Source organism: Cervus elaphus, chromosome 32, assembly GCF_910594005.1.
Source record: "Cervus elaphus chromosome 32, mCerEla1.1, whole genome shotgun sequence".
Taxonomy (NCBI): Eukaryota; Metazoa; Chordata; class Mammalia; order Artiodactyla; family Cervidae; genus Cervus; species Cervus elaphus.
In genome coordinates, this window is record NC_057846.1 from 39,973,902 (window position 1) to 40,001,780 (window position 27,879).

At 53.0% G+C, this 27,879-nt stretch overlaps 2 protein-coding genes and 1 long non-coding RNA gene across 4 annotated transcripts in view; 2 read left to right on the forward strand and 1 right to left on the reverse strand.

Moving 5' to 3' along the window:
• LOC122688000 (pyridoxal phosphate binding protein) lies at positions 1-9,013 on the forward strand. 2 transcript variants are annotated; one of them, XM_043893796.1, is made up of 9 exons: positions 46-171; positions 1,141-1,186; positions 2,894-3,001; positions 3,092-3,127; positions 3,614-3,689; positions 4,278-4,412; positions 6,248-6,390; positions 6,824-6,922; positions 7,651-9,013. In XM_043893796.1, exons 3-9 carry the CDS (start codon positions 2,951-2,953, stop codon positions 7,780-7,782), a joined length of 672 nt encoding a protein of 223 aa, XP_043749731.1. In that variant the 5' UTR covers positions 46-171; positions 1,141-1,186; positions 2,894-2,950; the 3' UTR covers positions 7,783-9,013. The 2 variants fall into 2 exon arrangements, with proteins under 2 accessions (XP_043749730.1, XP_043749731.1); XM_043893795.1 differs by lacking the exon at positions 1,141-1,186 and having other exon boundaries at positions 1-171.
• On the reverse strand, positions 5,720-27,784 carry LOC122688001. Its single transcript, XR_006339290.1, has 2 exons — positions 26,837-27,784; positions 5,720-7,065 (listed from the first exon to the last, which is right to left on the reverse strand). It is a non-coding gene; the product is annotated as an uncharacterized LOC122688001 (long non-coding RNA).
• Positions 25,887-27,879, forward strand: part of ADGRA2 (adhesion G protein-coupled receptor A2) — a 37,166-nt gene continuing 35,173 nt past the window's right edge. The window contains exon 1 of the mRNA XM_043893786.1: positions 25,887-26,583. Within this exon, the coding sequence (XP_043749721.1) occupies positions 26,318-26,583 (266 nt within the window). The 5' untranslated portion in view covers positions 25,887-26,317. The remainder of the gene's footprint in view (positions 26,584-27,879) is intronic.

Consider the following 27,879-nt stretch of genomic DNA (forward strand, 5'->3'; position numbering starts at 1 on the left):
CGCTGGGCGGGACCGGAAGGGGTCTCTGCCCTGGGGTGCTCGGGCCCGGGGCTCCACGTTGGTCCCTGGGGGATGTGGAAAGCTGGCAGCATGTCGGCGGAGCTGGGGATCGGCCTCGCTCTGCGAGCAGTGAACGAGCGCGTGCAGCAGGCGGTGGCGCGGCGGCCGCGGGTGAGGAAGGGGACCATGCGGGGACGGTGGGCGGCCGCGCCGAGGAAGGGGGACACCTGCGTGGGAACGGGTCGTCACGGTGACGCAGAGGGGTCGCCTGGAGGGGCGGGACCTGCCCGCTGCCTTGGCATTGGCGCAAGCTGCAGAGCCCCCGCAAAAGGCTAGCGAAGGCGAAGGGGGTTCCCCAGCTCCTATCAGGTTTTCTGCAAGTTAGCGATCCCGGGAAAATGACCAGTCTCTAGGCAGCGCGACCACTGTCCATCCCGCTTCGTGGTAGGGGTCAGCAGCCTTGGCGGAAGGGAGAGAGGCCAGGCCTGTACCCAGAGACTGCAGGAGAAGACGCCCACTACAGGAGCACCCAAAGGAGGCCAGGTCTGCCGGGGATCACGTGTGTGGCAGCGTCTCAGCCGGTAGATTGCTCATAAAGTAAATGTCAAGTGCCCCCGCCAGCGAAGAAGACGGTGAATTGACCCGACTGGAGAAGCACCCAGAGCTTCTCTTGCACGTTTGAGGCAGCAGGGAACTGACATCCAATCCCAAGCAGTTTACAGGGAGTTTTTTCCCTCCCTTATTTATATTTAGTCTTCTCTTGGAATTTATTTAGACTAAAGGTCAGTACCTTCCTCCCTCAGTGCAAGTTTTAAGTTGAATGGTGTGGAGTGAGCCAGACTTGAATGGAGAGGTCAACATTCTTTGTTCAAGCATTTATGGTGTCAGCTCAGAGTGCTGGCCCGGAGACAGAAGACCTGTATTAGCATCACCTTTGCTTGGCTGTTAAGTAGATGTTACCTTGAAAGAAACTGAAGTCGCTCAGTTGTGTCTGACTCTTTGCGGCCCCACAGACTGTAGCCAGCCGGGCCCCTCTGTCCATGGGTATTCTCCAGGCAAGAATACTAGAGTGGGTAGCCATTTCCTTCTCCAGGGGATCTTCCCGACCCAGGAATCAAACCCGGGTCTCCCTCATTGCAGGCAGACTGTACCGTTTGAGCCAAGTGAAGTACTGACTACCTGGGTGGTAAGTTTCCTCATCTATGCAGGCATGGAAAGCTCAAAACTTGCTTCAGGCATTAATGTTTTATGATTTGCCAAGAAAAAAACTAGAGATCCCCCTAAAAAATATCAAACTAGGGGTTTCTCTCAGCTTAACTCTCAGGCAGATAGGCCACCTATTCCACTTTTCTTTTTTTCTAGAAACTCAATTCATCAGCATAATTAATCCTCGGAGTTATGATGTGGTCTCATGAGACATTGGCAGTGCAGCCCTCAGAAGACAGGGGGAAACTCTTGGCGCTTTGATTTAGCTTTTTGTGGCCTTGAGAAGCCTGTGATTCTGTAAAAATTCCAGACATTGATGGGGTACATGAAAACTGAACCATATGACGATAGGCAAATCTCTTCTCCGTGTGGATTTGGTTGCTGCAGAATCCAGGGAAGCCCTCTCTTTATGCCATGGCCATGAGATCGGGAGTCAGATGAGCCTAATCCTGAGTCCAGAGCCTTCTGTGTCCCTGCCTCAGTTCTGCCACTGGTGATGGTTTAATCACTAAGTCGTGTCCAACTCTTGCGACCTCATGGACTGTAGTCCCCCACGCTCCTCTGTCCATGGGATTTTCCAAGCAAGAATACTGGAGTGGATTGCCATTTCCTTCTCCAGGGGATCTTCCCAACCCAGAAATCGAACCCAGGTCTCCTTCATTGTAGGCGGATTCTTTACCGACTGAGCTATGAGGGAAGCTTCAGTTTTGCCACTGGTCCTTTTTTTTTTTTCAGTATTTTATTTATTTGACTGCTCCAGTCTTAGTTGCACCATCCAGGATCTTCCTTGTGGCACACCCCCTTTCTCTCTAGTTGTGACATGGGCTTAATTGCCCCAAGGCATGTGGGATCTTATTTCCCTGATCAGAGATGGAACCTCCATTGGAAGGCGGATTCTTAACCACTGGATTGCCAGGGAAGCCCCTCTGCCACTGGTTCTGCCACATAGATTGCAGAGTTACCCTAAGGCTGCTTCTGAGAGGCAATATTATAGGCAGTATTGATAGTTACACCAGGATCCTGATGAGTTTCCAAAACTGTTGACCTTGGGGTTTTAGGAGCCAGAAGTGGCCTCCCTTATAGTCAGAGAGTGATACCTCCTCCTAACTAAGTGATTCTTAAACCTTGCCATGCAAGAGACTCAGCTCAAGAGTTTGTTTTAAAGGGGATTCTTAGACTCCAGCCTGAGATTCGGACCCAGTGGGTTGGGAGGGGACCCAGATGATACTGATAATATTGGTCAAGGACCACAGTCCTAGGAAATAAAGCTTTTACTTACCTGCCCGGCTCTCCTGAGAAAGAAAGGTGTTCTGCTAGATTTTTGTTAAATTTAGTTTTTACATGTATTGATTTTTTGGCCATCCAGTGCAGCATGTGAGATCTAAGTTCCCCGACCAGGGATCAAACCCACACCCCCTGAAAGCACAGAGTCTTAACCCCTGGACCACCAGGGTAGTCCCTTCTGCTCTGCTAGATATTAAGGTGGCTAACATATTAGATTTAGATGCCATGCATACAAAAGACATTTCATCAACATTATTTGATATTGATAGCCGTGCTATATTGGAAAAATGGATCTTATCGAATGCCAAGTAAAGATCTCTGCCGATCCTACAGGATGCCCTAGAGGAGTTATCGGGATAATAAGTCCAAACATTGACTCATCTGGCTCTTTTCCTCTTGGCAGGATCTCCCAGCCATCCAACCCCGGCTAGTAGCGGTCAGCAAAACCAAACCTGCAGACATGGTGATAGAGGCCTACAGTCACGGGCAACGCACTTTCGGGGAGAACTATGTATGTGAGGGCCCTTTTCCTGCCCGTAAACTGCCCTCAGAAGAGTCAGGTGTGCCAGGCTTCTGACTTACTCTATTTTTCACCCTGTAGGTTCAGGAACTGCTTGAAAAAGCATCAAATCCTCAAGTAAGTGGACTCTGAATTCTTCATATCTAAATCTTAACTGTTCAGTTGGAAATTAGACCCACCTTGGTAGTTGAGTTTCAGAGCAGGAAGTCAGGCTGATGGTAGAAACGCCTGCGTTTGCCATAAGCCCCAAATATTTCTCATCTAGATTTTCTGTCTTTCTTAAGACCATCGTTTTCTCCTTTGTGGCTTTTTGAAAATGGTGATTTTAGAAGCTTGCTGTAACCTTGGATCCTTTTGAGATTTGAAAGCTTTAACCAGTTTCTTCTCAATGGGCAGTATCTGAAAGAAGGGGAGAGTTGACAGGAACAAGGAAGAAAAACAGAAGGCTTCAGTTTTTCTCTAAGTGTCTTTAAGGGCCTGCCTGAAGATGCAGTAGTGGTTTATCGCTTAGACTGGAAAGGTGAGAAGGGAACGTGTGAAGTGTGTGAGCTGGCAAGCCCTCCACAGACTCTGAATTAAACGTGACCACCTCTTTCTCTTTAGATTCTGTCTTCGTGTCCTGAGATCAAATGGCACTTCATTGGCCATCTACAGAAACAAAATGTCAACAAATTGATGGGTAAGATAAAACTCTAGATATGAAGCACAGTTTTTTTCATCATTTTATCATCTACAGTCCCTTCTGTGGAAGAGGGAATATTTTAGATTATCCCTAAGTCACCATTTGTGCTTTGGGGCTTCTTTTGGGAAAGAAATCTTAGTTCTTGATTAAAGGGAAGAAAAATATCATGATAAGAACAAAATGAGCTCACAGTTGGCTGGATATTATAGTTGGAAACCTACCCTACCACACATGTATTTTTTTGGCGGTCTTTGAAATAAACTAGAAGGAATTGAAGCCCATAAAATTTTTTTTTAATAAATTTTTTTGGCTAGCAAAGGAAACACTTTTGTCCTTTTTTTTTTTTTTTTTTTTTGAGTTTCACTTTATTGTGTAATGAACATAATTTTCTTTTTATCTATTTATTTTTGGCTGTGCTGGGCCTTTGTTGCTGCAGGCAGGAGCTACTTTTCTATTGTACGAGCTTCTCACTGCAGTGGCTTCTCTTGGAGTGGAGCATGGGCTTCAGTAGTTGCGGCTCTTAGGCTCTGGAGTACAGGCTCAGGAGTTGTGGCTATTATAACCTTGCCTCCCTCTCGTTTACAGCTGTCCCCAACCTCTCCATGTTGGAGACGGTCGATTCTGTGAAGCTGGCCGACAAAGTGAACAGTGCATGGCAGAAAAAAGGTTCCCCCGAAAGGTTAAAGGTTATGGTCCAGATAAACACCAGCGGAGAGAAGAGTAAGTGAGCAGACGGGGATGGCAGACGTTTTCCCCTTAGGATATGGTGGAGCGCAGGACGGATGGCAGGCCTGAGTACCCGATGCAGTGGGTCACAGATGGAGCTCGCGGGGCCATTAAGTAAGCTATCTCATTAAGTAAGTAGGGTCTCGGTGGCACAAGGACCTCCAAGCCAGTCCACGTGTAATTCTTTACTGCGTTCTTAGTTTCTGAAGAGGCCAGCAAGGAGTCTCAAGAACGGGCTTGTGTGACTTTGATCCTGAAAATTCCCGGAGATCACCCTCCCTCCCGAAAGAGATTGCAAATGTACACGTGTAATGCTTCTTATACCTTCAAAAATCATGTTTCCATTATTGGGAGAAAATCTAACAAAACTCACTGTGGGCACCAGTCAGGGAATATCTTGACAAGGCTTGGGTTAGCAGTGTAGCACAGAAATCAGAGCCTGGGCCTGAAACCAGGCAGACCTGGGGTCTGAGCTCCACCACACTCCAGCGCTGGAACCTTGAGCAACGTACCTGACCTTTCTCCCCTTCACTTTCCTTACCTGCCAGTGATAGCAGAGCAGTAGTTCCAAGGATGCTGCGAGGCTTGAATGTGGAGATGGAGGTAAAGCTGTTGGTATAGGACCCTGTGCATCTTGCTTGTTAGCTGTCTGCTAAGAATACGTGTTTACAGACCAGTCGTTTGCTTTTAGAGCTTAGGCTGAAGGAACAAGCCTGGGGCCTGGAGTCAGGCTGCTGGGATCCACGTCCCAGTTCCATACTTCCTTGCCCTGTGACCTTGAAAAAGGCTCTTAGCCTCCCAGAGCTTCAGTCTCCTCTTGTTTTAGAATGGAGAAAGTGAGAGCAGTTACTCCACAGAGCTACTGCATTAAATAAAAAACTGTATTGACTTGGCATGTGTGCCTGATACAGAAGCGTTCACTAAATTTTAACAATTAGCATTTTATGTACATGCACCTAGATTATACATTATCCTGATAAGTAAACCCAAAACGGATTTCAGATCGAGTCCATTACAGCATTTCTTGAACAATGGCTATCATTTGCCCTAATTAAAGATTGGCGTGTTACTAGCAGCTCCCTTTGTTAAATGAGGGAGGGACAGAATCTGTCCTCATACCTGCATAACAAGTAATGTTTTGCCACGGATTCCTTCTCTGGTTTTTAATGAGCAAGATCAGGTAAATTTCACAAAGTTCTAGTCAAAGCTGTATGATATATACTTCATTTTTATTTGACTTTATAATTCCACTAATAAATTAATGAAACTGTAGAAGTACCAGATTTGGAAAAATAATTCTGTGGTTAATCTGGCGTTTGGGCAATGTGAGTCTTCTTGGTGTTTTTTTTTTTTCTTTTTAAAAGTTTTGGCTCCACCGCACACCCAACACGCAGGATCTTAGTTCCCTGACCAGGGATATCAAACCCGATGGCTTCCCCCCCAACCCTCACACTGGAAGCACATAATCTTAACCACTGAACCGCCAGGAAAGTTCCAGATAATTTTTTTTTTTTAAGATTAATTTTTCTTCCTTCTATTTTAAGAAAAGCAGTGTTTTTTTTTTCCCCCCTTTTCCTTCTATTATAGCTGTCCTCACATGCTGAGGCAGAATAAAGAGAATCCAGTTTATAGCTCTTCCCTTGAGACACTCAGGACCGGGTCAGAAGGGGAGCAACACACACAGACAGCTCAGTGTAAAGTCACCATTTCAGTCTCGAGGACAAGTTCTCCCAAGAAGTCCTCTTGCCTGAGAGTTGCCTCCTCTGTCCTAGGGAAGGGTGCTCCTCTGGCTTCCTAGAACCTCTCGGTCTTCTGTCTCTTTTGTGAAGGCAAACACGGCCTGCCCCCTGCAGAGACGGCGGCCCTGGTGGAACACATCAACGCCAAGTGCCCCAGCCTGGAGTTCGTGGGGCTGATGACCATCGGGAGCTTTGGGCACGATCTTAGTCAAGGACCGAACCCGGACTTCCAGGTACCCGGGGCCCAGGGTGGCGGCGCTGCTCACGTCCAGTGAGGGTACAGGGCTGGCTGCTGCCGTCAGCTCCACACACTTTTCCGGACGTCTCTTGTCGTGTTACTTGATCACCCGCTTAAACTCTCCTCACACGGAAAACGGGAACAGGTCCCCCAAACCCCCACAGACCCTTCTCCACTCGGCCTGAACCTGCCTGACACATGGTCTTCAGAGAAAAGGAGCTCCGGCTTCCTCTCCGACGGGTGACAGTTTTCTTGAAAGTAGGAGAATTTGCTGCAAACCCTTTCAGTGACTCGTGGTGGTGTTGACAGGCCTCAAAGCCACGAGGAATAAAGAAGTAGTCTCTATCAGAGGTGTTGAGGCTCAGCCCCGTTCAGCCATCCTCGGCGAAGGCAGGGGTAAAATGGCGTCACGCCTGTCTCTCCGTCAGGTGTTGCTGTCCCTCCGGGAGGAGCTGTGCAGGAAGCTGGGCGTCCCTCCCGACCAGGTGGAGCTGAGCATGGGCATGTCCGTGGACTTCCAGCACGCGGTGAGTGTCTCGGGTGCCTCCAGGACGGGTCCAAAGGCAACGCCTCGCCGTCGCATCGAGACACCACGCAGCAGTGTCTCACCTATGTCCCCAGCCCCTTCTTTTTTTTTGAAATGAAGTGTACAGAAATTACAGCTTGACACCTCATTTAAAAAAGAAAAAAGAATTCAGTTTAATTCCCTAAGTGGAATCGAAAGGAAAATCAAAAGAAATGAAACTGCAGCGTTTTAAAAAGGCGTTTCCCTGTGTTCATGCTTGGGCATGGTCACATGACACCGAGTCCTGACGAAGTGTCTGATGTCTGATCGTACGCATAGATTCCCCCCAGGATGCAGCGGCTCTGAGCGCAGACTGAGAGGTGTGCTGTGTTAGCGACTCACATGCACGATCTTCCAGAGCGGAAAGAACCACACTGTAAAACCTTCCTCTGGATTTACAGTAGTCACACGAGTGGAAGATAGAGTATATTAGCATGATGCCAAAATGCTTGGTGTTTCTACGTAAGATGGAATTCGCTCCTGTGCTCACTCACTCACACAGAGGCTTGCTCATCTCTGCCACCCCAGCATGTGAGAAGGGCGTGTGGTCTGCAGGACGGCTCTCTGACATGAACACCCCTTTGGGTGGACCCCACAGTCCTTCAGCTGCATTGTCATATGAGACACAGCTTCAGCATCTGCTGCATCATTATTATTGTTTTAAACTCAGCCCCTCCTTCTTCCCCACAGATTGAAGTGGGATCTACAAACGTCCGCATCGGAAGCACCATTTTTGGAGAGCGAGATTACTCCAAGAAAGTAGCCCCAAACACGCCCGCAGCAGAGCTGAAGGCCCCGGAGGAAGTGGCCCAGGCACACTGACCCGAAGCCGGATCCAGGAAGACTCACTGTGCGCTCACCTGGGCCTCCATCTTCCACGGCCCCAAGTCACCGCATCTCCACGCCCTCCTGGGGACCTGACGAGAGCATGCCCAGGGCGATGTGTGTGGATGGGAAGTGTCTTATGTAGTGTGTGACACAGGAAGCTCACTGCAAGCAGTGGCTTTGGACTGGATTTGAGGAATCCAGACGTTTCTGCAGATCAGATGCCTAGGTCAGGGCCAGGAGTTGAGTTCAGGCTTGAACTCTGCCCAGGAATGCGTTCCCCAGGTGTTGCCTGTAATCGCCACAGTCAGAGGGATTCCCACTCGTCATCCACTTGGATAGAAAATCCCTGTTGCCAACTCCGTACAAACCCCACAGAGCAGTCACCTCTGCCACGCCGGAGCAGCATGGTCTCTGTCCCCGCCCCCGTTTCCATCCCACCCAGTTAACACCAGTCTCCACTCCAGATGGCAACTTTGGGTAACTTCAGGACCCAGCTCGAGTTAATCCCCCACGCCCATATTGTGGCCGATGCGAGTTGTGTCATCCATCAACCACCCTGTGACCCTGAAAATTACAGGGCGACTACCATGAGTGGGCCTCGGGCCTTCCTACCGTCCCCTCCAGAGACAGGACTTTGAGCTTTTCCCTGAGGCCCTGTGGTGATGAGAATCGAAAGATACGATTTTTCTGCCACCAGGGTCCTTGCTGTGATGATTTCATATCAAACACCAGTGGATCTCCAGTAGCTCCCCAGAAATTAAAGATTTCCCCCAAAGCCAGTTCAGGCTCACAGTTTCAACAAGACTTGGCTTTGAGGGTCCTATTCCTGGGAGTACTTTCTAGGCGCATTTATAGCTTCCCCTCCCGACCATATTTATAAGACAGGAATTTGCAACTCTAGATTGTTAATAGAGTAGCTAGCTCTTCAAAACCCAGAAAGCACAATTCTCAGGCAGTTACAACAGACAGCTATAGTCTGGGTCATCCTTTGTTTTCTAGGTGGGTTTTTTTTATTTATTCAAACCCCAGTCTTTTAATTGTATGACAACAACTCCCATGATGCTGCTGCTGAATGCATTTTTGTAAAACTTAAACCATTACGATTCCTATACTGTTTGAATCAAAGCTCTAGTGTGATAATTCAGCATCTATTAAATAAAAATGTGAGTTTGAAGTACAACTTCTGTGCTAATTACAAAGCAATTAAAAGATCTATTTTCTACGATCTGGTGTAGTGAGTGAGTCTAACAGGAGGGGGCACTGGACCCAACTGGAAGCCACCACACCCATCCTGGCATTGCACAGCTTACAAGAAAGGCGTGCCTTAGGCCACAGTTCACTCAGTCGTGTCCGACTCTTTGCGACCCCATGGACTGCAGCATGCCAGGCTTCCCTGTCCATCACCAGCTCCCGGAGCTTGCTCAAACTCATGTCCACTGAGTTGGTGATACCACCCAACCATCTCATCCTCTGTCGTCCCCTTCTCCCCCTGCCCTCAATCTTTCCCAGCATCAGGGTCTCTTCCAATTAGTCGGTTCTTCGCATCAGGTGGCCAAAGTATTGGAGCTTCAGCTTCAGTGTCAGTCTTTCCAATAAATATTCAGGACTGATTTCCTTTAGGATTGACTGGTTGGATCTCCTTGAAGCCCAAGGGACCCAAGAGTCACAGATGCAGCCAAAGCCACACTGCAGATAAAAGGAGGGATTCTGAAGTTATAAAGGCCAGAAAGTGAAATGTTCACATTTCAGGAATTATGAAGAGGTGGCTTCTTGCTGTTAAGAGACAAAGCTACCTCTAGGTGGCGACATTGGCTAACCTGAGGGGCAAGCTTTGGGGTGCCACTGTCAGCAAATTATCCTGGGAGAGACTGTCATCTAGCATCACCCTGTTTTTAATGTGTTTATCTATTGGGAGAATGGTTTCTAATGGAGATTGTTTATTTATTTGGTTGCGTGGCATGGGGGATTTAGTTCTTTGACCAGGGATTGAACCTGGTCCCCCTGAATTAGGAGCGTGGAGTCTCAGCCACTGGACCACCAGAGAATGTCCCACACCTTCTCTTTTTCAACTTCATCTGAGAGGGTACAGATTTGAGAGAGAGGCCGGGGTCAGGGAGTGCACCCTGCCCACCACACTCAGCATCTGCCACCTCCCGCTGGCTGCCCTCCGGGGTTCTCCAGTCACCCCTCACCCATTCTTAAGTCAAAACAGAAGCCAGGGAAGACACGGTTTTCCCAAGCCATGTGGCCGACTTCTGCAGAGTCACAAGTTTCTTCCAGATACCTCATTTCTTTGCAAACTTAGCTGAGGGTTCTGAGGGTTCCGTGGAAACTTTGGGAGAGACATAGTTGGAACAAGAGACCCCCTCAGACTTGTGCGTGTCTGCAGATCAAGAAAAACTAAGGAGAAGATTCGGGGGGGTGGTACCCTGGGAGGCTGACTCAAACCGAGATCACTAAAGGAAACCGAAGTCCAATATGCCCACCGCAGGCCGGGACCTTTCGCAGAGAGAGCCAAGTTGTGACTTTGTCTTGTGTTACGCGTGCCAGGCATGAGTGTTCAGATTTCCGTCAAAGCCCTGACAGCGTCCACGGCCGGTTTCCTGAGTGACAACATCATACCATCCTGGACCACACCCACCCATGCAGCCTGTCTCTGACGATGCTATCCAGCCCCTGGACCCTGGTCGCCCTGGTACCAGCCCCAGAAGGTCTGGACGCTCAGAGATCCCCCAGTAAATCCTTCAAGGTTTTGCCTCAAGGAGGTTCCTCACAGACTCACTGCATCTCTTAACAAAGCAACCTCTTAATATTCAAATGGTCCTCCTCCACCCCCTTTTCTAATCATTCATGGCACACTAATTACCATCCCTACATTCCTCTGATTCTGCCCTCACGGCAGCCAGTAGGGTGATTTAGGCTTTGGGGCGGCGTCCCTTTGTGCATGGGGCACCGAGACCCAGAGAAGGTTCTGTGTGCTCCTCCCTGAGGTCAGAGTGGGTTGGTGGCAGGACAAGAAAGAAACTCAAGACCTTTGATTCCTGGTCCAGAGCTTGATCACCACACCACCTGGCCTCCTCTGCTGTCTCAGCCTTTAATAATTAGTAAGCGGCATATCCTTAGATTTATAAGCTTCATTTAGTTTACTTTTGTTTTGATTTCTTTGGCTGCACCGCTCAGCTTGTGGGATCTTAGTTCCCCAACCAGGGATCGAACCGATGCCCACGGCGCTGAACGCTCCGAGTCCTAACCACAAGGGCCTCCCTATAAACGTCATATAAAAGAAACTTCTTAACATGAAAGAAATGGATGTGCTCCAGCCTGCAGCCATTGTTGAGAACTGACACGGCTTAATGCAGAACAAACTTTGGAACCCCAAGTAGAGGGGATGGGAGGGAGGGAGAGAATTAAACCCAGCCTGACTGGACTCACCCTTCCCTTTCTTTTACCCTGTTTCCCTCACGTAGATGCAAACTGGGCCACAGGTTGCAGGGCTCAGAGAGTGTGGAGAGTGCCCTTTACCCCCATGGCCAGACAGGCGCTGAATTCTGTTCCCCAAGGCTGGGCCAGGAGGAAGGAGGTCAAACGGGGCATTCGGAAAATCCAGGACATCCTTGTCCTTGAGACGAGAAATGTCCCCAAAGCACCGAGGGGGGACGCCTCACCCCCCTGTTCCTGCAGGGCTTCGATGAGACTGGACGTGCAGCAATGCTATTGAGCTGATCCTCGCTGGGAGCCGTGGCTGTCTTTACCATGAAATCAGTTGAATGTTATTACATCAGCCTCGTGACTAAGGGCGAAAGCATCCAACCGTCCACGAGACAGTTTTTGCTAATCGGCCCTCCCCTCAAGCAGCACGTAGATAGGGAGAGGGTCTCTCTCTTTTTTTTTTCTACCCACTTTCCCTCAAGCACACCCAGTTGCGCCCAGCTTTATACCCAGCTTGTAGATATCTCAGGCCACCTATGGCTGAGTCGCGATTTGCAAGGTCGAGTCCCTCTCTGAAAAAAAATCATTTCAGAGTCCCAAAAGGGACCTCAGAGCTGACACTGTCTTCTGTCAGTTCCAACACAGGGGGCTGAAATGGCATATGGTGAGGACAGAGGTAGGGAGTGGGGCGACGGTGGGGGGTACTCTAGGCACCTTTTTTTGTATTTAAAAATCAATACACTATCCAGCTTCTGAGCTTTGAGACCCCAAAGGAACAGAAGCCACCCTCCGAGTGCCGATGGCCTTCTGGAAGGTTCTCTCCGCGAGCTGGCTGGCTGCACTCCTGCCTGGAGCTCCCCAGCTTCAGAGCTAGGCTTGACCCAGCTGCCAATCTCCAAAATAAAATCAATGTGTGACCTTATTCACCAGCTGTACCGAAGAAACTAGTGCAAACTAGGGCCAACTTTGAAGCCAAAAAGGGAAGATGAGAAGTTGGGGGAGAGAGAGAGAAAGAACGGGGGTGGGGGGGAGAGGAAAAACTTGGCTGGACATGAAAGGTGTCTTGTCTGTCTGTTCCCCATTAGGCTCGATTCTCTTGCAATCTGCAGCCTCGACATAATTCTCTTGACCAGAAACTCTCCGGAGAGATAGTGTTAGAAGGAAAAACAAACAGAATAGCATCTCAGACAGCAAAGTCACTTAAAAAGCAATCCGGGGGTGGAGGGCGGTGGGGAAGAGAAGTCAGCTTCTAGGAGAGGGTGCTCCTCACAGCAGGCCGCCCATGGAGGACCACTCCCCTGGGATAGAGACACAAGGGGCGGGGGGACCCTGAGAGAGGGCTGGTGGGCCAGGCGGGGCAGCGAAACCCCAAGTCCTCTGCCCCCCCAGCCTCTCTGATGCCTCAAAACCCACCTTGGCTGGCTTTCCCAATTGTGTACTCAACACAAAACCCCACGGTGCTGGGCTTTTCACAGCCCACAGTGCGTGGAGGGGACTTCAGAAGGATTACCTGAGAAAAAAAGTGGTCCCAGTTTGTCCTAATTCCACTTCTTGTTTCTGACTGCCGCCAGCAGCCAAAGGCTGAGAACTATAAGCTGGCAGCCAGCTCCCCAGACTGCAAGGCCTGTTCCCCCAACCCCCTTCGACCTGCCTTTGAGCAAAGCCATCAAGTGTTCCAGGCCCCACCCGCTACTGCAGGAGCCTGGGGGGGAGGTTAGGACTTTGGAGTCAGGGTACAGTTCTGCACTCAAGTTTCTGGGGCAGGCATCCTGTGAGAAGAGAGGGTATGGGAAGAAAAACTAATCAGAAGAAGAAAGTAAGAGCTTTTCCCTGCCTTTCAAACTTGTTTATTGCTAGGATATCTGATTTCAGCGGAGGAAGCCGGCACTGAAGCAAGATTTTTATTGGCCCCAAGCAAGAGGCATTCGGGGTTTGCCTTTGAATTGGTTTCCCCAAACCTGGAAGGACAGAAGCGCCCTCGCTGCTTTGATGATGCAGCTCTGTCCTTTGGGGCCCCCCGGACTCCCTGTTTTCTTTAGCATCCTCTAAATGACCCCTGGAGGATGAGATGAGGAGTGAGGGGGCCTAGAGTGGGAGGTGGCCTCGTGGATATTTCAGAGAGGAGAGGAGAAAAGGGGACAAACAATTAAAAAGTTCAGGAATTGGCTCCAGGGCTGCGCTCTCTGGCCCCCTTCCCCTGAGCAGGGACCTGGAGGAGGGAAGGTCTGGTTTGGATGAAAGCTCAGTGTCTCTAGCTGACGGGGCTAGGCTGGCTGCTCGGAGGGCCAGGCCTGATGGTTTCAATGTGTGCGGAAGATAAAGCCAGATCTGCAAAGGCAGGCCCTGCCCACGGCCCTCCTCAGCTGGGCCGGTGGGCTCTGGGGAAGGGGGTGCCCAGCTGGGCCACAGGCTCCAGGGGCTGCTGCCAACCCCCGCCCCCTCCCCGGGATCCCCACGGACACCTTCCTGCCCAGACAGCAGCTGTTTGGGGGCTGGAGCCCCCGCCCGCCCCATCTACCCTTGGACACAGGCTTCCTGCCTTTCTCTGGCTTCCCAAAGGGGCATCTCCTCCCCTGGAGAAAGAGGGGGGTGCACCTCCATTTGGGGGCCTCTGGGTGAGCCCAGCCAGCTCACCTTTTACCCTCTCTGCATCTGACAGCTGGCTTTCCCTGGGATTCCCCCTCATCACCCTTCCCCCCACAAACCACAGGTGACAGGAGGGGCCCCGAAACGGAGGGCTCTAAGTGTCTTTGCAGCTTGATCCCTCCACGGGTGGGAGCTTGCTTCTAGGAGTGCCAGGATTCTGGGGTGTGCACTGATGGTGGAGGGCAGCCTTCTGCCAGGAAAGAGCCTCTGCCCTGGCATGGCCCTCTTCCCAGCCCAGGTCGGGGGCCAGGAGGTCCGCAGGAGAGCCACCTTCCCCCCACCCCCACCCCCACCCCCACCCCCGGGCTCACAGCATCTGCGTGTCTGTGCGATGGGTCCCTGCCCACCCCCCACCCCCCCCAGCCTGCTCCTGGAGCACTCTGCTCACCTGGGATGCCCGGGCCCACTTTGGCAGCCGCCGTGCTGTTTGGCGCTCTGAGCTGAGGCCCGGAGCCTCCCTAGGGCAGGAGGTGGGGAGCAGGGAACAGGCCTCTCACTGTGTCCACTGCGAGGAACCCAGGGCATCAAAAGGGTTTTATGGAGTGAGCTAGGGAACCAGCTCCAGGGAGAGGACTGCAGGCCTAGGAGTAGCGGGGCTGCACTGGGGGAGGGGAGCTGTGTGCGTGCACACGCACTCACACACACACAGGCACACGCGTGGCCACGAGGCTCGCGCCAAGACTCTGACACCCGTCTGTCTGGGTCCGAATCCCCAATCTGCTCCCTGCCGGCCACATTCCCTCGAGCCACAGACTAAGCCCCGTGGTCCTTCCGTCCGCCCCAACCTGTAAATAGGGCCTCATGGTGTCCTTGTGACGTTTAAATGTGATAAAGCCCATCATGTGCTCTGCACAGAGCCTGGCACATAGTAAGTGCTCATTAAGCATCGGGGACCAGCGGTGGACCCAGCCTGGCTTGGCTTTGCAGTCCGCTGGAATCTCTGCGGAGCACTGGGGCCAGGGGAGCGCTGATGGATGGAGCAGACAACTGTCGGGAGTGGGAGGGATCAAGGTGGGGGGAACTGCCAACTTCTTTCAGAAATGAAACAGGAACCTCTGCGGCTGAGGAAGGGGACCCTCCAAGAGGCAATGAAAGCCCTGAGAGCCGGACAGGATCCCCTCGGGGGTCTGACACAGGGAGGGTCACGTGGTAAGGCCAGGTTCCCCTTCACAAGCCAGCCCAGGACAGACATCCAAGCCTCCCCTTCCGGTTCCCCTAGCTTTAAATGAAAGAGCCGGCTGGAGACTGGGGCGCAAAAAGAGGAAAAGCTGCCCAGAGTGAAACCAAAATTCTGCAGCGTCTCACAGGAGAGGAAAGGAGAAAGGAACGCACAGAGAAGGGGACCCCCGTGGTGGCTCAATGGCCAACTCCAGAGCCCCCCAACCCCAGCCCCACGGGCCCACCAGGCACCAAGAGGACAGCTGCTGCAGGGAATCGAGGCTCCACGCAAAGCCCAACTTTTCCAGCCAATTAGAAATCTAGGGAATTCCCCGGAGGTCCAGTGGTTAACACAGCCAACGGCCCCCGGGTTCAATCCCTGGTCAGGGAAGTTAAAAAAAGAAAAAGAAGTCCACTCTGCCAGGCTGTGTGAGTGAGGATGTTTCTCTGAGATCCCTTGTGACTGGAGGGGCTTCCCACGCACTGCAGGCGGCGGGAAGTGACCTACGGGCAGGGGAGAGGGTGACAGTGAGCCAGAGGAGCGGGCTTGGGAATCTAAGGACGGCCTCTGGGAGGGGCCACTCCAGAAAGCCCGTGGGCTTCCAACCCACCCCGAGACCTCCTTCCCAGGCTGCGTCTACAAAGAGCAGAGGTCACAGGAGGACCAGGTCACGGCCGCCGCTGGCAGCAGGACTGGAAAGAGGCCCTGCCTCGCTTCTCTTTACAAGCTTTTCCGCGCTGTTCCTTCTCTTCACCATGTGCGTGTATTCCTTTGATAAAAATAATTCTTGTAAATAGTGGTGAGGGCTGGAAGCAGGCTCAGCTCTAGACAAATGTTTGAGGTTTGCCTCAACCTGGGCCTCCCTGCCACAGGCTTTGAAGAGGAAGAATCGCCCCCCACCACCCGACCTGAGCCCCGGGGGGGTGACCTGTGTCTGGCCAGACCCCAGACACGCCAGGCCAGCCTGGGCCGACCTCCACCTCCCCGCCTGCCCAGAATAACGCCGCATCCTCCACCACTAGCTGTCTGCTCCTCTTCTGTTTGCCTCAGCCTCCCTGGGGTACCACGGGGGCAGGCGGGCGAGCCTCGGCCCTGGGGTGCAGAGACTGACCCGGGACTGACACCCACCCACCACGGGGCACGGGGCAGTCACTGTGGGGGGTGTCCCGAGAGCAGGGCCCACCCAGTGGCTCCATGGAGCATCCCAGCACAGCATGGAGAAGCGAGTGGCTGGTGAGCCATCCCTACCACACACACTCACATGCTCACACACACTCACATGCTCACACACATACACACACTCACACTCACAATCACACACACTCACATGCTCACACACACACTCACACACACACTCATATGCTCACACACATGCACACACACATACACAGAGTCACACGTTCACAATCACACAAACACTCACATGCTCACACACATACACACACACTCATGCTCACACACACACACAATATCACACACACTCACATGCTCACACACATACACACACTCACACACACATGCTCACACACACTCACACTCACAATCACACACACTCACATGCTCACACACACATTCACACACACTCACATGCTCACACACACACATGCACGCACACACACACACTCACATGCTCACACACACACAATCACACACACGCTCACACACATACACACACTCACACACATACACACTCACATACACACACTCACATACACACACTCAGACACAGACTCATACACACACATACACTCACGCACACACATACACTCACACACATACATACACTCCCACACATACACACTCACACACATACACACTCACACACACATACACTTACACTCACACACACTCACATACATACACACACACAGATATACACACACGCGCACACACATACACACACACACTCACACATACACACTCATATACATATACACACACACATGCATACACACACACAGATATACACACACGCACACACATACACTCACACACACTCACACATACACACGTACACTCACACACATACACATTCACACACACTCACACACATACTCACTCACACACATACACACACAGATATACACACACTCACGCACACACATACACACACTCACACATACACATGTACACTCACACACATACACACATACACTCACACACATACACATTCACACACACTCGCACACATACACACACAGATATACACACACACTTGCACACATACACACACTCACACATACACATGTACATTCACACACATACACACACACACACACACTCACACAGTCACACACACTCTCCTCACCAGAGCTGCTTCTCCTCCCTCTAGGCCCTGAGTACTCTGACCCCAGTGGGGCTCTGGGAGGGGTTGCCGGCCTGGGACTGAGCCCATCCTCTCCGCTGCCTCTGAGGAGAAAAGGCTGTGGATGGAGCAGCGCCTGGCTGGAGGGTGGGGGAGGATGATCTGAAGAACCAGTCATGACCCCGAGGAGCGCAGAACCAGGTGGGAAGTGAGCCATGCGGGGCACCAGGAGAGCCCACCGCACCTCGACCCGCCGAGAGGCCCCCAGGGCCTGAGCCACCTGGGAGATCCCGGGCAAGACAGACGCAGCGTCCCCAAGCTCTGGGTGCCCAGGAGCTCACGGGGGGCTCGAGCGCTGGCCAGAGAGAGGCAGGTGCGAGAGGGGGCCCTTATCCACCCTATCTCCCCCTGCTCCCCCCAGGGACAGGCGTCTGTCCTCAGCCCAAGGCACCAAGCTCCTCCCTGCCCCAGGCCTGATCATCCTCCAGGCCGCTTAGCTGTCACCTCCTCAGAGGCCTGTCCTGACCCCCTCACGGTCCTCCGCCCCCGTGGCGCTCTCAAAGGTCCCCTTCCCTTCCCAGCACTCGTCACGGTGTGTGATTAGACACCCATTCGTGTCCTTCCCAGCCTCTCATAACTGGCCCATCGACTCCATGAGGGCACCAAGCTGGACTCCCCCAGCTCCAAAGAGTGGTGGACCCAATGCTTGATTTTCTCCCCACATCTGACCCTTCCTAAGTCTTCTCCAGCTTCAAAAACGGGATTCCATTCTCACAGCCTAAGTCAAACACTTAGAAGTCCTTCTGGATAGATTCTTCTCACTCCTGCTCACTACGTCAGGGATCCCACTGGACGCACTTTCCACCCACACCCCACCTCCCTCACCACCTCCTTCACCCACCAAACCGTCGCCCTAACCTCCGAGTGGGTCTCCGGGCCCCATGGTCCTCCCACCAGAGTCATTCTCCACATAGGAGGCAGAGAGGAGATGGGAAAGTCCAGCTCGGATCAGGTCATTCCTCTTTTCAAACCCTCTAGACTTCTCTTCTCATTCAGAATAAAATCCAACATTCTTCCCATGACCTTCCTCACCCTACGCGACCTAGACCTGAGGTCAGGGATACCGTGACCACCGCCCTCTTTCCCTCCCTCTCACTGCCGGCGGGCGGCCTGGTCGCTGGCTCTTCCTTGATGGGTCACAGCTGGGGACCTCCCATCATGCTGCCCTGTCCCCCCAAACCCCTGGGCCTCTTCCATCATTCCTTCAGAATTCGGCTCTAAGATCACCTTGTCAGAGAGGTCTTCCTCACCACTCTTTTTTTTTTTTTAATTGAAGCATAATTAATATACAATAGTATAGAAGTTACAGGTGTACAATATAGTGATTCACAATTTTATTTTTTTTCCCAATTATTTTTATTAGTTGGAGGCTAATTACTTTACAATATTGTAGTGGTTTTTGCCATACATTGACATGAATCAGCCACGGATTTACATGTGTTCCCCATCCTGAACCCCCCTCCCACCTCCCTCCCCATCCCATCCCTCCGGGTCATCCCAGTGCACCAGCCCCGAGCACTTGTCTCATGCATCCAACCTGGACTGGCGATCTGTTTCACAATGATTCACAATTTTAAAGGTTATATTCCATTTATGCACGCATGCTCAGTCACTTCAGTCATGTCTGACTCTTTGCCACGCTATGGACTATGGCCCACCTCCTCTGTCCATGGGATTCTCCAGGCAAGAATACCAGAGTGGGTTGCCATGCCCTCCTTCAGGGGGGCTCTTCCTGATCCAGGGATTGAACCTGGGTCTCCTGCGTCTTCTGCGTTGCAGATAGATTCTTTATCGCTCAGCCACCAGGGAAGCCCATATTCCATTTATAGTTATTATCAAATATTAGCTGTATTCCCTATGTTGCACAATATATCCTCAGAGTTTCTTTTATACGTACTGTTTGTACCTCTTACTCTTCTATCCCTATAGTGACCCTCCTCCCTTCCCTCTCCCTACCACTGATAACCACTGGTTTGTTCTATCTGTGAGTCTGCACCTTTTCTGTTATATTCACTAGTTTGTTACATTTTTTAGATTCCACATGTAAGTGTGCTATCGTACTGTATTTGTCTTTCTCAGTCTGATTTATATTTACCTCTCTCCAAGTCCACTATGCGGTTACAAGTGGCAAAACTTCCTTCTTTTTTATGACTGAGTACTATTCCACTGTATATATACATCTTCTTTATGTACTCACTGTTTGATGGACACTTACGTTGCTTCCATTCCCCCATTATTCTTTATTTCCTTACCCTGTTTAATTTTGCTTCATTGATCTTATCCTCACCCACTAGATTAACATATTCATTGGTTTATTTACATATTATCTGGCTCCCTCTGCTATAACATTACCTCCATGAAACCATGGACTTTATCGTCTATGCACGGACTGCTGTATATTCAGTGCTCAAAGCAGTGTCTGGCACATAGTAAATGCCCAGTAACTGTTGTTTAAATAATTAGAAACTCAGGAACACTTTGCTGAGCAAGTTAATTAAATGTCTCTTCTCTTCGTTGGTCACTAAAACAAGCTGGAAATCATAGAAATAAGGAAAATAATAGCTTCTTCTTGGACCTTCCGTTCTAGTGGAAGAGTCAAATAGGTAAACAGTGAACTATAACAGGACAAACCCAAGCAGGTTCCAATAAGAAACACCACAGCAGGCCCTATTGACATTGACTGAGCATGTGAATGTGTCAGGCTGGGGTGTTTTGTTTTGTTTTTAATTTACTTTTATTTATTTGGCTGCTCTGGGTCTTCATTGAGGCACATGAGATCTTCAGCCTTCTTTGTGGCACATGGAATCTTTAGTTAATGGCATGCAAACTCTTAATTGTGGCCTCTGGGATCTAGTTCCCTGACCAGGGACTGCTGAGGTCCCCTGCATTGGAAGTACAGAGTCTTAGCCACTGGACCACCGGGAAAGCCCCTGGGGTGTATTCTGACTCCAGTCAACTCTCCAATTCTCCAAGCCCTACTGGGAGTCCTGTAATTTCATTCAACTTTGACACTGACTACTTTACACAGACCACACAAGCTAAGGCCTCAGTTGCCCAAGACTGCCTCTACTTCAGACGTCTGGGTCGCCCATACTTCTGACCGACTGACTATAAATCAGAGATTCCCGTGACCCCCTCTTCAAGTTCTATAGTTTGCTAGAACAGCTCACGAAACTCAAGAAAACACTTTATTCACATTTGCTGGTCTATTATAAAGGATACCACTCGTAAGTATACCCATGGCTGATTTATGTTGATGAATGGCAGAAACCAACACAATATTGTAGAGCAATTATCCTTCAATTAAAAATAAATAAATTTAATTATTAAAAAAAAAAAGGATACAACTCATCGCTTCTACTTCCAGCCAAGTGGAAGCAATGTGTAGGGCAGGATGTGGGCGGGGGGTGGGGCATGGAGCTTCCGTGCCCATCCTGGATGGGCTCCCTCCTGCCACCGTGACTGTTCACCAACCCAGAAGCTCTCTGAATCTTATTGTTCAAGACATCTTATAAAGTTCAATGTCCAGGCCCCCCATCCCATCCCCAGAGGCCAGTGGGTGGGGCTGAGACTGTCAACCCTGGGATCACTTCGTCTTTCAGGAGAACGGCCCCCATCCTGAGGCTAAGAGTACAACCCTCATTAGCATAAACTCAGCTGTGCCCAGAGGGATAACAGAAGATACTCCTGTCCCTAAGGAAATGCCAAGGGTTTTAGGAGCTGGGTGTCAGGAATGGGTGGGGATGAAGACCAAATACAGTACTTCACTGGGGGTCCAGTGGTTAAGCATCCACCTGCCAATGCAGGGGACACGGATTCCATCGCCGGTCTGGGAAGACTCCACATGCCATGGAGCAACAGAGCCCATGAGCCGCTACCGAGCCCACGATCTAGAGCCCGTGCTCTGCATCCAAAGAAGCCAGTGCAATGAGAAGTCCGTGCACCTCAACTAGAGAGTAGATCCCCGCACCTAGAGAAAGCCCACACTCAGCAACTAAGGCCCGGCACAGCCAAGAAAATAAAATCCATTCATTAATTTTTTTTAAAGACCAAATCTCTTTTTATAGTATATCACACAGGCACCTATGACAAGTAATGACATCATCAACACAGCCCTCTGAAGTAAATATTTTTTTCACCCCATTGCACAGATGAGAAAACTGAGGCCAAGGCAGATTAAGTGAGTTGCCCAAAGTCACAAGATCAATAAAATGGAGAGCCTGCGATTTGCATCCAGCTTCAGAGTCTCATGCTCTGAAGTCATGGTGCAGAAAGTCCTCCATCATTTCACTTAAAGGGTGAGTCAGATTTTCATGGAGACAGAGATTATGAGCCCCTCCTGTGGGAGGGTCTAAAGTATACACAGGTACCCCGTAGGGGGTGATGTCCGATCTCTGAAGAGAAGTCCTTAGAGGTCCAAATACTTATCTGGGTAGCTTCCCACGGCTCCTATTCATCCCTTCTGGGTTGAGCATGAGCACTCTGCCAGGAGCCCTCGGCGTCACAGTTCCAACAGGACGGGCAGCTTAGCGGAGTCCCCACGGGGAAGTGTAGGACAGGAAAGAGCGGACCGAGCTCAGGGGACCACCCCAGAGAGCCTTCCTGGCGGGGAGGTGGGACAAGGGGGTGGTGTTCACGGGCTCTGAGCCTTCATGTCTTTCTAAACTAATGGAGCCCTGGAGAAAAGTCATGCTGGCATTATCGATCCAATTATGGGCCACGACCTTCTCCACTGTTGTCCTGGGTCTGTGTTAGGCTCCTGCCTCTGGCATGAGTAGGCACAGAGCAAACTGGAAAAACTAACAATTAAATTCAGACATCCCGGGTGGGGCCTCTGACGGCCGGGAGAAGAGACCAGGACGTGGAACTGGGAGGTGCTGGATACTGTGAGCTCTGATTCTATATGTGTTTATAATCTCTCATAGCCTTTATTTATTTTTTTTTTTTAATTTATATATTTTTATCTTTTGGCTGGGCTGCGAGGCATGTGGGATCTTGGTTCCCTGACCAGGGATCAAACCCAAGTCCCCCCTGCATGGGCAACTCAGAAGTCTTAACCATAGGACGGACTACCAGGGAAGTCTCCCTCCTAGTCCTTAGAGACTATTCTCTTCTAGCCGAGGTGTGGAGCTCCTTGGGAAAGCTTCTGCCTCCCTTGAATCTGCTAGAAGAATAAGGACTGGGGGTCCCCGTTCCACCACTAGCTATGGTTTGGGGGGTGGATGTCTGTAAAGGTTCAGCTCAGAGAAGGCCAGAAAATCAAAATGGGACAACCTCAAGTGGAAGTGAGGGGATTTCTTGGGGTGATTACCGAGAGTGCCCTCCTACCCCAGCAATTATAAAGCTCAGTGGTTAAAACTGGACTCTGGGACTTTCCTAGGGGTCCAGTGGTTAAGAATCCACCTGCTAATGCAGGGGGCATGGATTCGATCCCTGGTCTGGGAAGATTCCACAAGCCACGGAGCAACTAAACCCCTCTGCCACAACTACTGAGCCCATGCTCTAGAGCCTTGGAAACGTAACTACTGAAGCGCGGAAAGCCCGTCCTCCACAATAAGAGAAGCCACCGCAGTGAAAAGCCCGAGCATCGCGACTAGAGAGTGGTCCCCACCTGCCGTGACTAGAGAAAAGCCCACGCAGCAATGAAGACCCAGCACAGCCGAAACAAATAGATAAACACATTTATGTTTACAAATCCTGATTTCCGTCACTTCCGGGCTGTGTATCCTTGGGCAAGTTTACTATTCACGGTGCCTCTTCCCCTTTTGTCCATTAAAACAGCCATCCTCACCCTGCTATGAGGACAAAATGAGCTAATTCTCGTAAAATGCAGTCACAAGTGCCCGGCACGTAACAAGCCCTCAGTAAACGCTGGCTGCCCTGTGCTAGCTCTGGTCTGCTCTGGGCTTGGAGGAAGGGGACACAGATCATGACCTCCCCATCTTCCACTCTCAGCTGCCCCCAGGGGAGGCTCTGGTCAATTGTGGGAGAAGAGCCCCCCACCCTGATGAAGGGGAATGGATCAGCATTGCAGCTGGAGGCGAGAGACAGGCTGGCCAGCAGCTAGCACCCAGCAAAGGCAAACTTTGTCCCTTTTTTTTTTTTTGACATTTTTTCCTCTATTTGTTTACTTGGTTGAGTCGGGTCTTCGTGGCAGCACGCAGAATCTTTGTGGCGCCTCTCGGACTCTCTATTTGCAGGACTCAGACTTAGTTGCTCTGAAGTACATTGGATCCTAGTTCCCCCACCAGGGATCAAGCCAGGAAGTCCCGAGGAAAGCTTCTTTAGAGAGGGCTTAGAGGGTGTGAGCCCCAGGGCCGTTAAGGGGACAATAATGGCCTAGTAAGTTCCAGTGGGTTACATTTCTGCCCTAGATTGGACTAAAATTTTTGATCGGGCCCCCCTCATCCCCCATTTTGTTACAGGCAGGATTAATTCAGCCTCCTCCCTGTATCACGCTACCTTATCCTGAGTTCAATGACGAGGTTATCCCACGCGATCAGGGCCAGGGCCCAGCTTCCTAACCAGATGTCGTGAGGGTGGGAACTCAGCTTGAGTCATCTTTTTATCCCAAACAAACTGCAACACATGCAGGCAACTCATTCATTCCAGCCTGTATCTCTAAGAACAGATAACCAAGAAGGTTTTTCATGGGGAAAGCTTTGAGTGGCTCAGAGAAAAGAGCATGCAAAAAAAAGGAAGTGGAGGATAAGTCCCCAACCCTGTCTCTACCGCTCATCTATCACCTTTCTGGATGGGAAGAGAGATCAAAAGCAATGACCAGCAGGACAGGACAGCATTTTGCAAATGTTTCCACCCCGCACCTCATTCCCACCTGTGAGGAATCACTGCCTCATTAAAAGTCATTTGGCCTTGATTCAGCCTCAGAGAGTGGCTGTTGCAGTGGAATTCCTTTCCGGACTTAAGTGTCTCCGCTGAGCAAAAAAAAAAAATGACAGGAGAGCTGTGTGACCCAGGACCAAGGCGTCCCCTGCACTCGTCTCTGAGAAGTTCCCTGGCCTGGGAACAGGAGGGCCGGGTGGCAGACCTGCCCCTGGCTCTCTGACGACCCTTCCTAGGAATGCAGGCCTGGCCCCTGCACCGCCCTGAGGAGGGATCCTGCTGGGGGGGAGGGGGCTGTCCCCTTCTCCCTTCCTCCATTTGCAATCACTATTTATTTATCTTTGGAAGTTGAAGGAACCAGAGCCTGCAACTGGGAGAGGCTTGTGGAGCCAGAAGAAGCCCGTGTCTGGGCTCAGCGTCTGCCGCCCACACAAGGGAAAGAAACCCTTCCCAGGAAAGAGGGTGGGAGGGGGGGAACCCCGCTGAAAGGCCACCGTGCTGGAAAAGGTACCACACAGGCCGGTGGCACCAAAGAAGGCGGCGGTCATCAGAGAGACCACTTTGGTGGCCCAACGGAGGACGGAGAAAGGGGGCTCACCTCAGGGGTCCCCCAATCCCGGGCAGCCTGCGTCTCCACCGCAAAGGTGCTATTAAGTGGCAGAAAAGGCCGCTTTCGTGGGGAAACTGAGGGAGTAGGCACACTGGGCCACACTTCACTCGGCCCTTCCGTCCGCAGCCGGGTTCCTAGGCGGCATTACAGCCCATCTAAGACCCACTGAGAGTTTTCCTCGCCACCGGAGTCGCCCCCGCCCACTCACTCATTCGCAGGCCACAACTTGCAGTCACCAACTAGGGGGCGGAAGGGCCCCTTTGGACTGCGGAGATTTGACACCCCAGGATGTCAGGGACTGCGTCCTTAGTCAGAGTCGCCCAGACCAGACCGGGCCCTCCTGACTCACTGCAGTGCTCTTCCCACCGCCAGTGGGAATCCCTGCTTTTGCCTTCTCAGTTGGGCTCATTCCCACCCACCAAGCCACCCTCACACACACCCGCGCGCGCGCCCATGCGCACGCACAGAGACGTGGAAAAGGTAGGCCCCTAGATCTGACCTGCCTCGGCCTTTGACCCCTCCTGGCCCAGTGACATGCAACCCCCGCTGAGCGAGGTCACCCGGCGGGTCCGAGAGCCTCCTTCGTCTCCAGCTCTTATATCCTGACTGGAGCAGGGCTGCCAGAGTGAGCTCCGGGCTTCCAGCCTGGCCCACCAGGTCAGGGGTCAGGGGAAGCAGAGCCTCGGCAACCCCGGAGCGGGGTACAAAGTTCATTCCCACCCAGGGACATCTCTAGTCAAGCCCGCGGGTCGATGAAAGCCCCAGAAGCATCGGGGTGCAGGCTGGACGGGCAAGAGTGAGACAGGATTCTGTGGGAAGTGCTAGCGGTTGGCTGGGGTTGTGGAGAGGAAGAACCTCGGCTCGGGGGAGAGGGGCGGCCGGGAGACGTCCAGGGTCAGGGCGGGCGTTGGGGACGCGTGGGGCCTCCCGCCGGCGGGCCGGCTGCGACTCGGAGGAGGGCAGCGGCCTGGCCGCGCATCGGGAGGCGCTAGGGCCTCGCGGACGGACGAGCTGGCGAGGGGAGGGCGCCCTCTCGGGAGGGCGGGCGGGGGCTGGAGGCGGCGGCGGCGGCGCCGCGCCGAGCTGCCTCCATCCATGGCACGGAGCGGCGGCGGCGGCGGCGGCAGGAGCCCGGCGCGATCCGCTAGGTCCCAGCCCCGCGCAGAGAGAGCAGGCGACGCGGAGGGGCCCGGCCTTACCCGGCCCAGGCGCACGGCGCCGAGAGTCGGGCCGCGCCGCCGGGGGCCGCCCGCGCCTCGCTGACAGCCGCGCCCGCGTCCTCCCCGCCGGGGCGCTCGCCGGACATGCCCCCGGGGCGCGGCGGCGGGGACCCCGGGGCTCGCCTCCGCCCAGGGCCCCCCGCCCCGCCCTCGGGCGCCCCGGGCCCCCGCTGAGCACGCCTCCCGCCCGCCCGGATCCCTCCGGCCGGCGCGCAGACGGGCCCTGGCGCTGTGGGTCCCCGCGGGGCGATGGGCTGATGGGCGCCGCGGGACGCAGGATGCGGGGGGCGCCCGCCAGCCTGCTGCTGCGGCTGCTGCTGCCGTGGCTGCTGCTTTTGACGCCCGAGACTCGGGGCGCGCCCGGCTGCCCGGTCCCCATTCGCAGCTGCAAGTGCTCGGGGGAGCGGCCCAAGGGGCTCAGCGGCGGCTCCCCCAACCCGGCGCGCAGGAGGGTGGTGTGCGGCGGCGGGGACCTCCCGGAGCCTCCCGATCCCGGCCTTCTGCCGAACAGCACCGTTACCCTGTGAGTACCCTACTCGGGCCGGCCGGGACCCAGTCCCGACGAGGGCACGACAGGAGACCAGACGGGAGGACTGGGGAATGGGGGACAGAGACGATGCCACCACTTCAGAGACTTCAGGCCTGAGTCCAGAAGCCGAGAAGGGAGGCTTGGGAGAAGCAGAGGAAAGATTAGGGATCCAGGCGTGGAAGGAGGGAGGAAGGAGCACTGGGGACGGATGCACCCCAAAGAGAGGCACTGCGGGGCTCCCACTCACCTGCACAGGTGAAGGGGAACGCGCGCTGGCGGGACGCCCAGACCCCTTGGCATTCTAGCCGGGGCTGGTGTTGCGGACTTCGGGGACCTGAGGTGGGTGGGATGGGAGGAAGGCTCAGCGGACATCGACTCCCGCGGCCCAGTAAGTGCCTGTGGTCGTTACCACCGCGGACGCTTCCCTGGCCGCACTGGGGGAGTTGCCCGGATTCACCCCGCGGGCCTGGATCCTCCAGATGGGGGCGCCCCATCCGACCCCGGAGCCTGCCAGCCCCGCTTGCCGCCCGTCTCTCTAGCTCAGTCAGGATGGTGGGTTCGGAAAAATGTCTATCCTTTGGGTGCACGCGCTTCTGATGTGAACGAGACCCCCCGGCGTCCCGATTCCTCTTGGGCCCCTGTCCCGCCGCGCGCATCTGTGAATTGACCTGCGCTCCTAGTCCTGCATCCCTTCCTCCTCTCTCCCTCCTCGGATGTGAAGACGAAGTGTGGCAGTTTCTCGATTGACTTCGCGCAAAGATCGCAGAGAAAGAAACCTGGCGGAGGGGAAGGAGGCTGCCTCCCAACCTCCCTCCGTCGTCCCGTTTCCCTTCTCAGCCCGGGCCTTATTAAGCCCTCATTGGCAACCGGTTCTGCCCGCCGCGCCACAACCCAACCCCCAGCCTCCCCGATGGGGGTCCGAGATCCCGGCACCCCGCAGGAGAATTAGCGACCGCTCCCCACCGCCGCGATTTCCTGCGGGGACCACGTGCTTGGAGCTCCACGCGCGCCGTGGAGTGGGGGCTCCGGCCCTGGCGGCGGCCCCTTCCTGTCCTGTCCTAGACCCAGCCTCCAAGCCACTTCCCCTTCCCTGTCCTCCTGACCCCGGTGGCGACCGTTTCCCCACCGCCCCTTGCCCTGGAGTTGGGAGCTGGCTCAGGGTCTATCCGATTGTGTCCAGAACAATACAGTAAGGACTCTGGTTGGGTGAGTTCAGAGGCTGTGCGCTTCCTGACAGGACACGACTGGTCAGCCTCTGACGTTGGCCGCCTGGCCTGGGGTGTGTGTGTG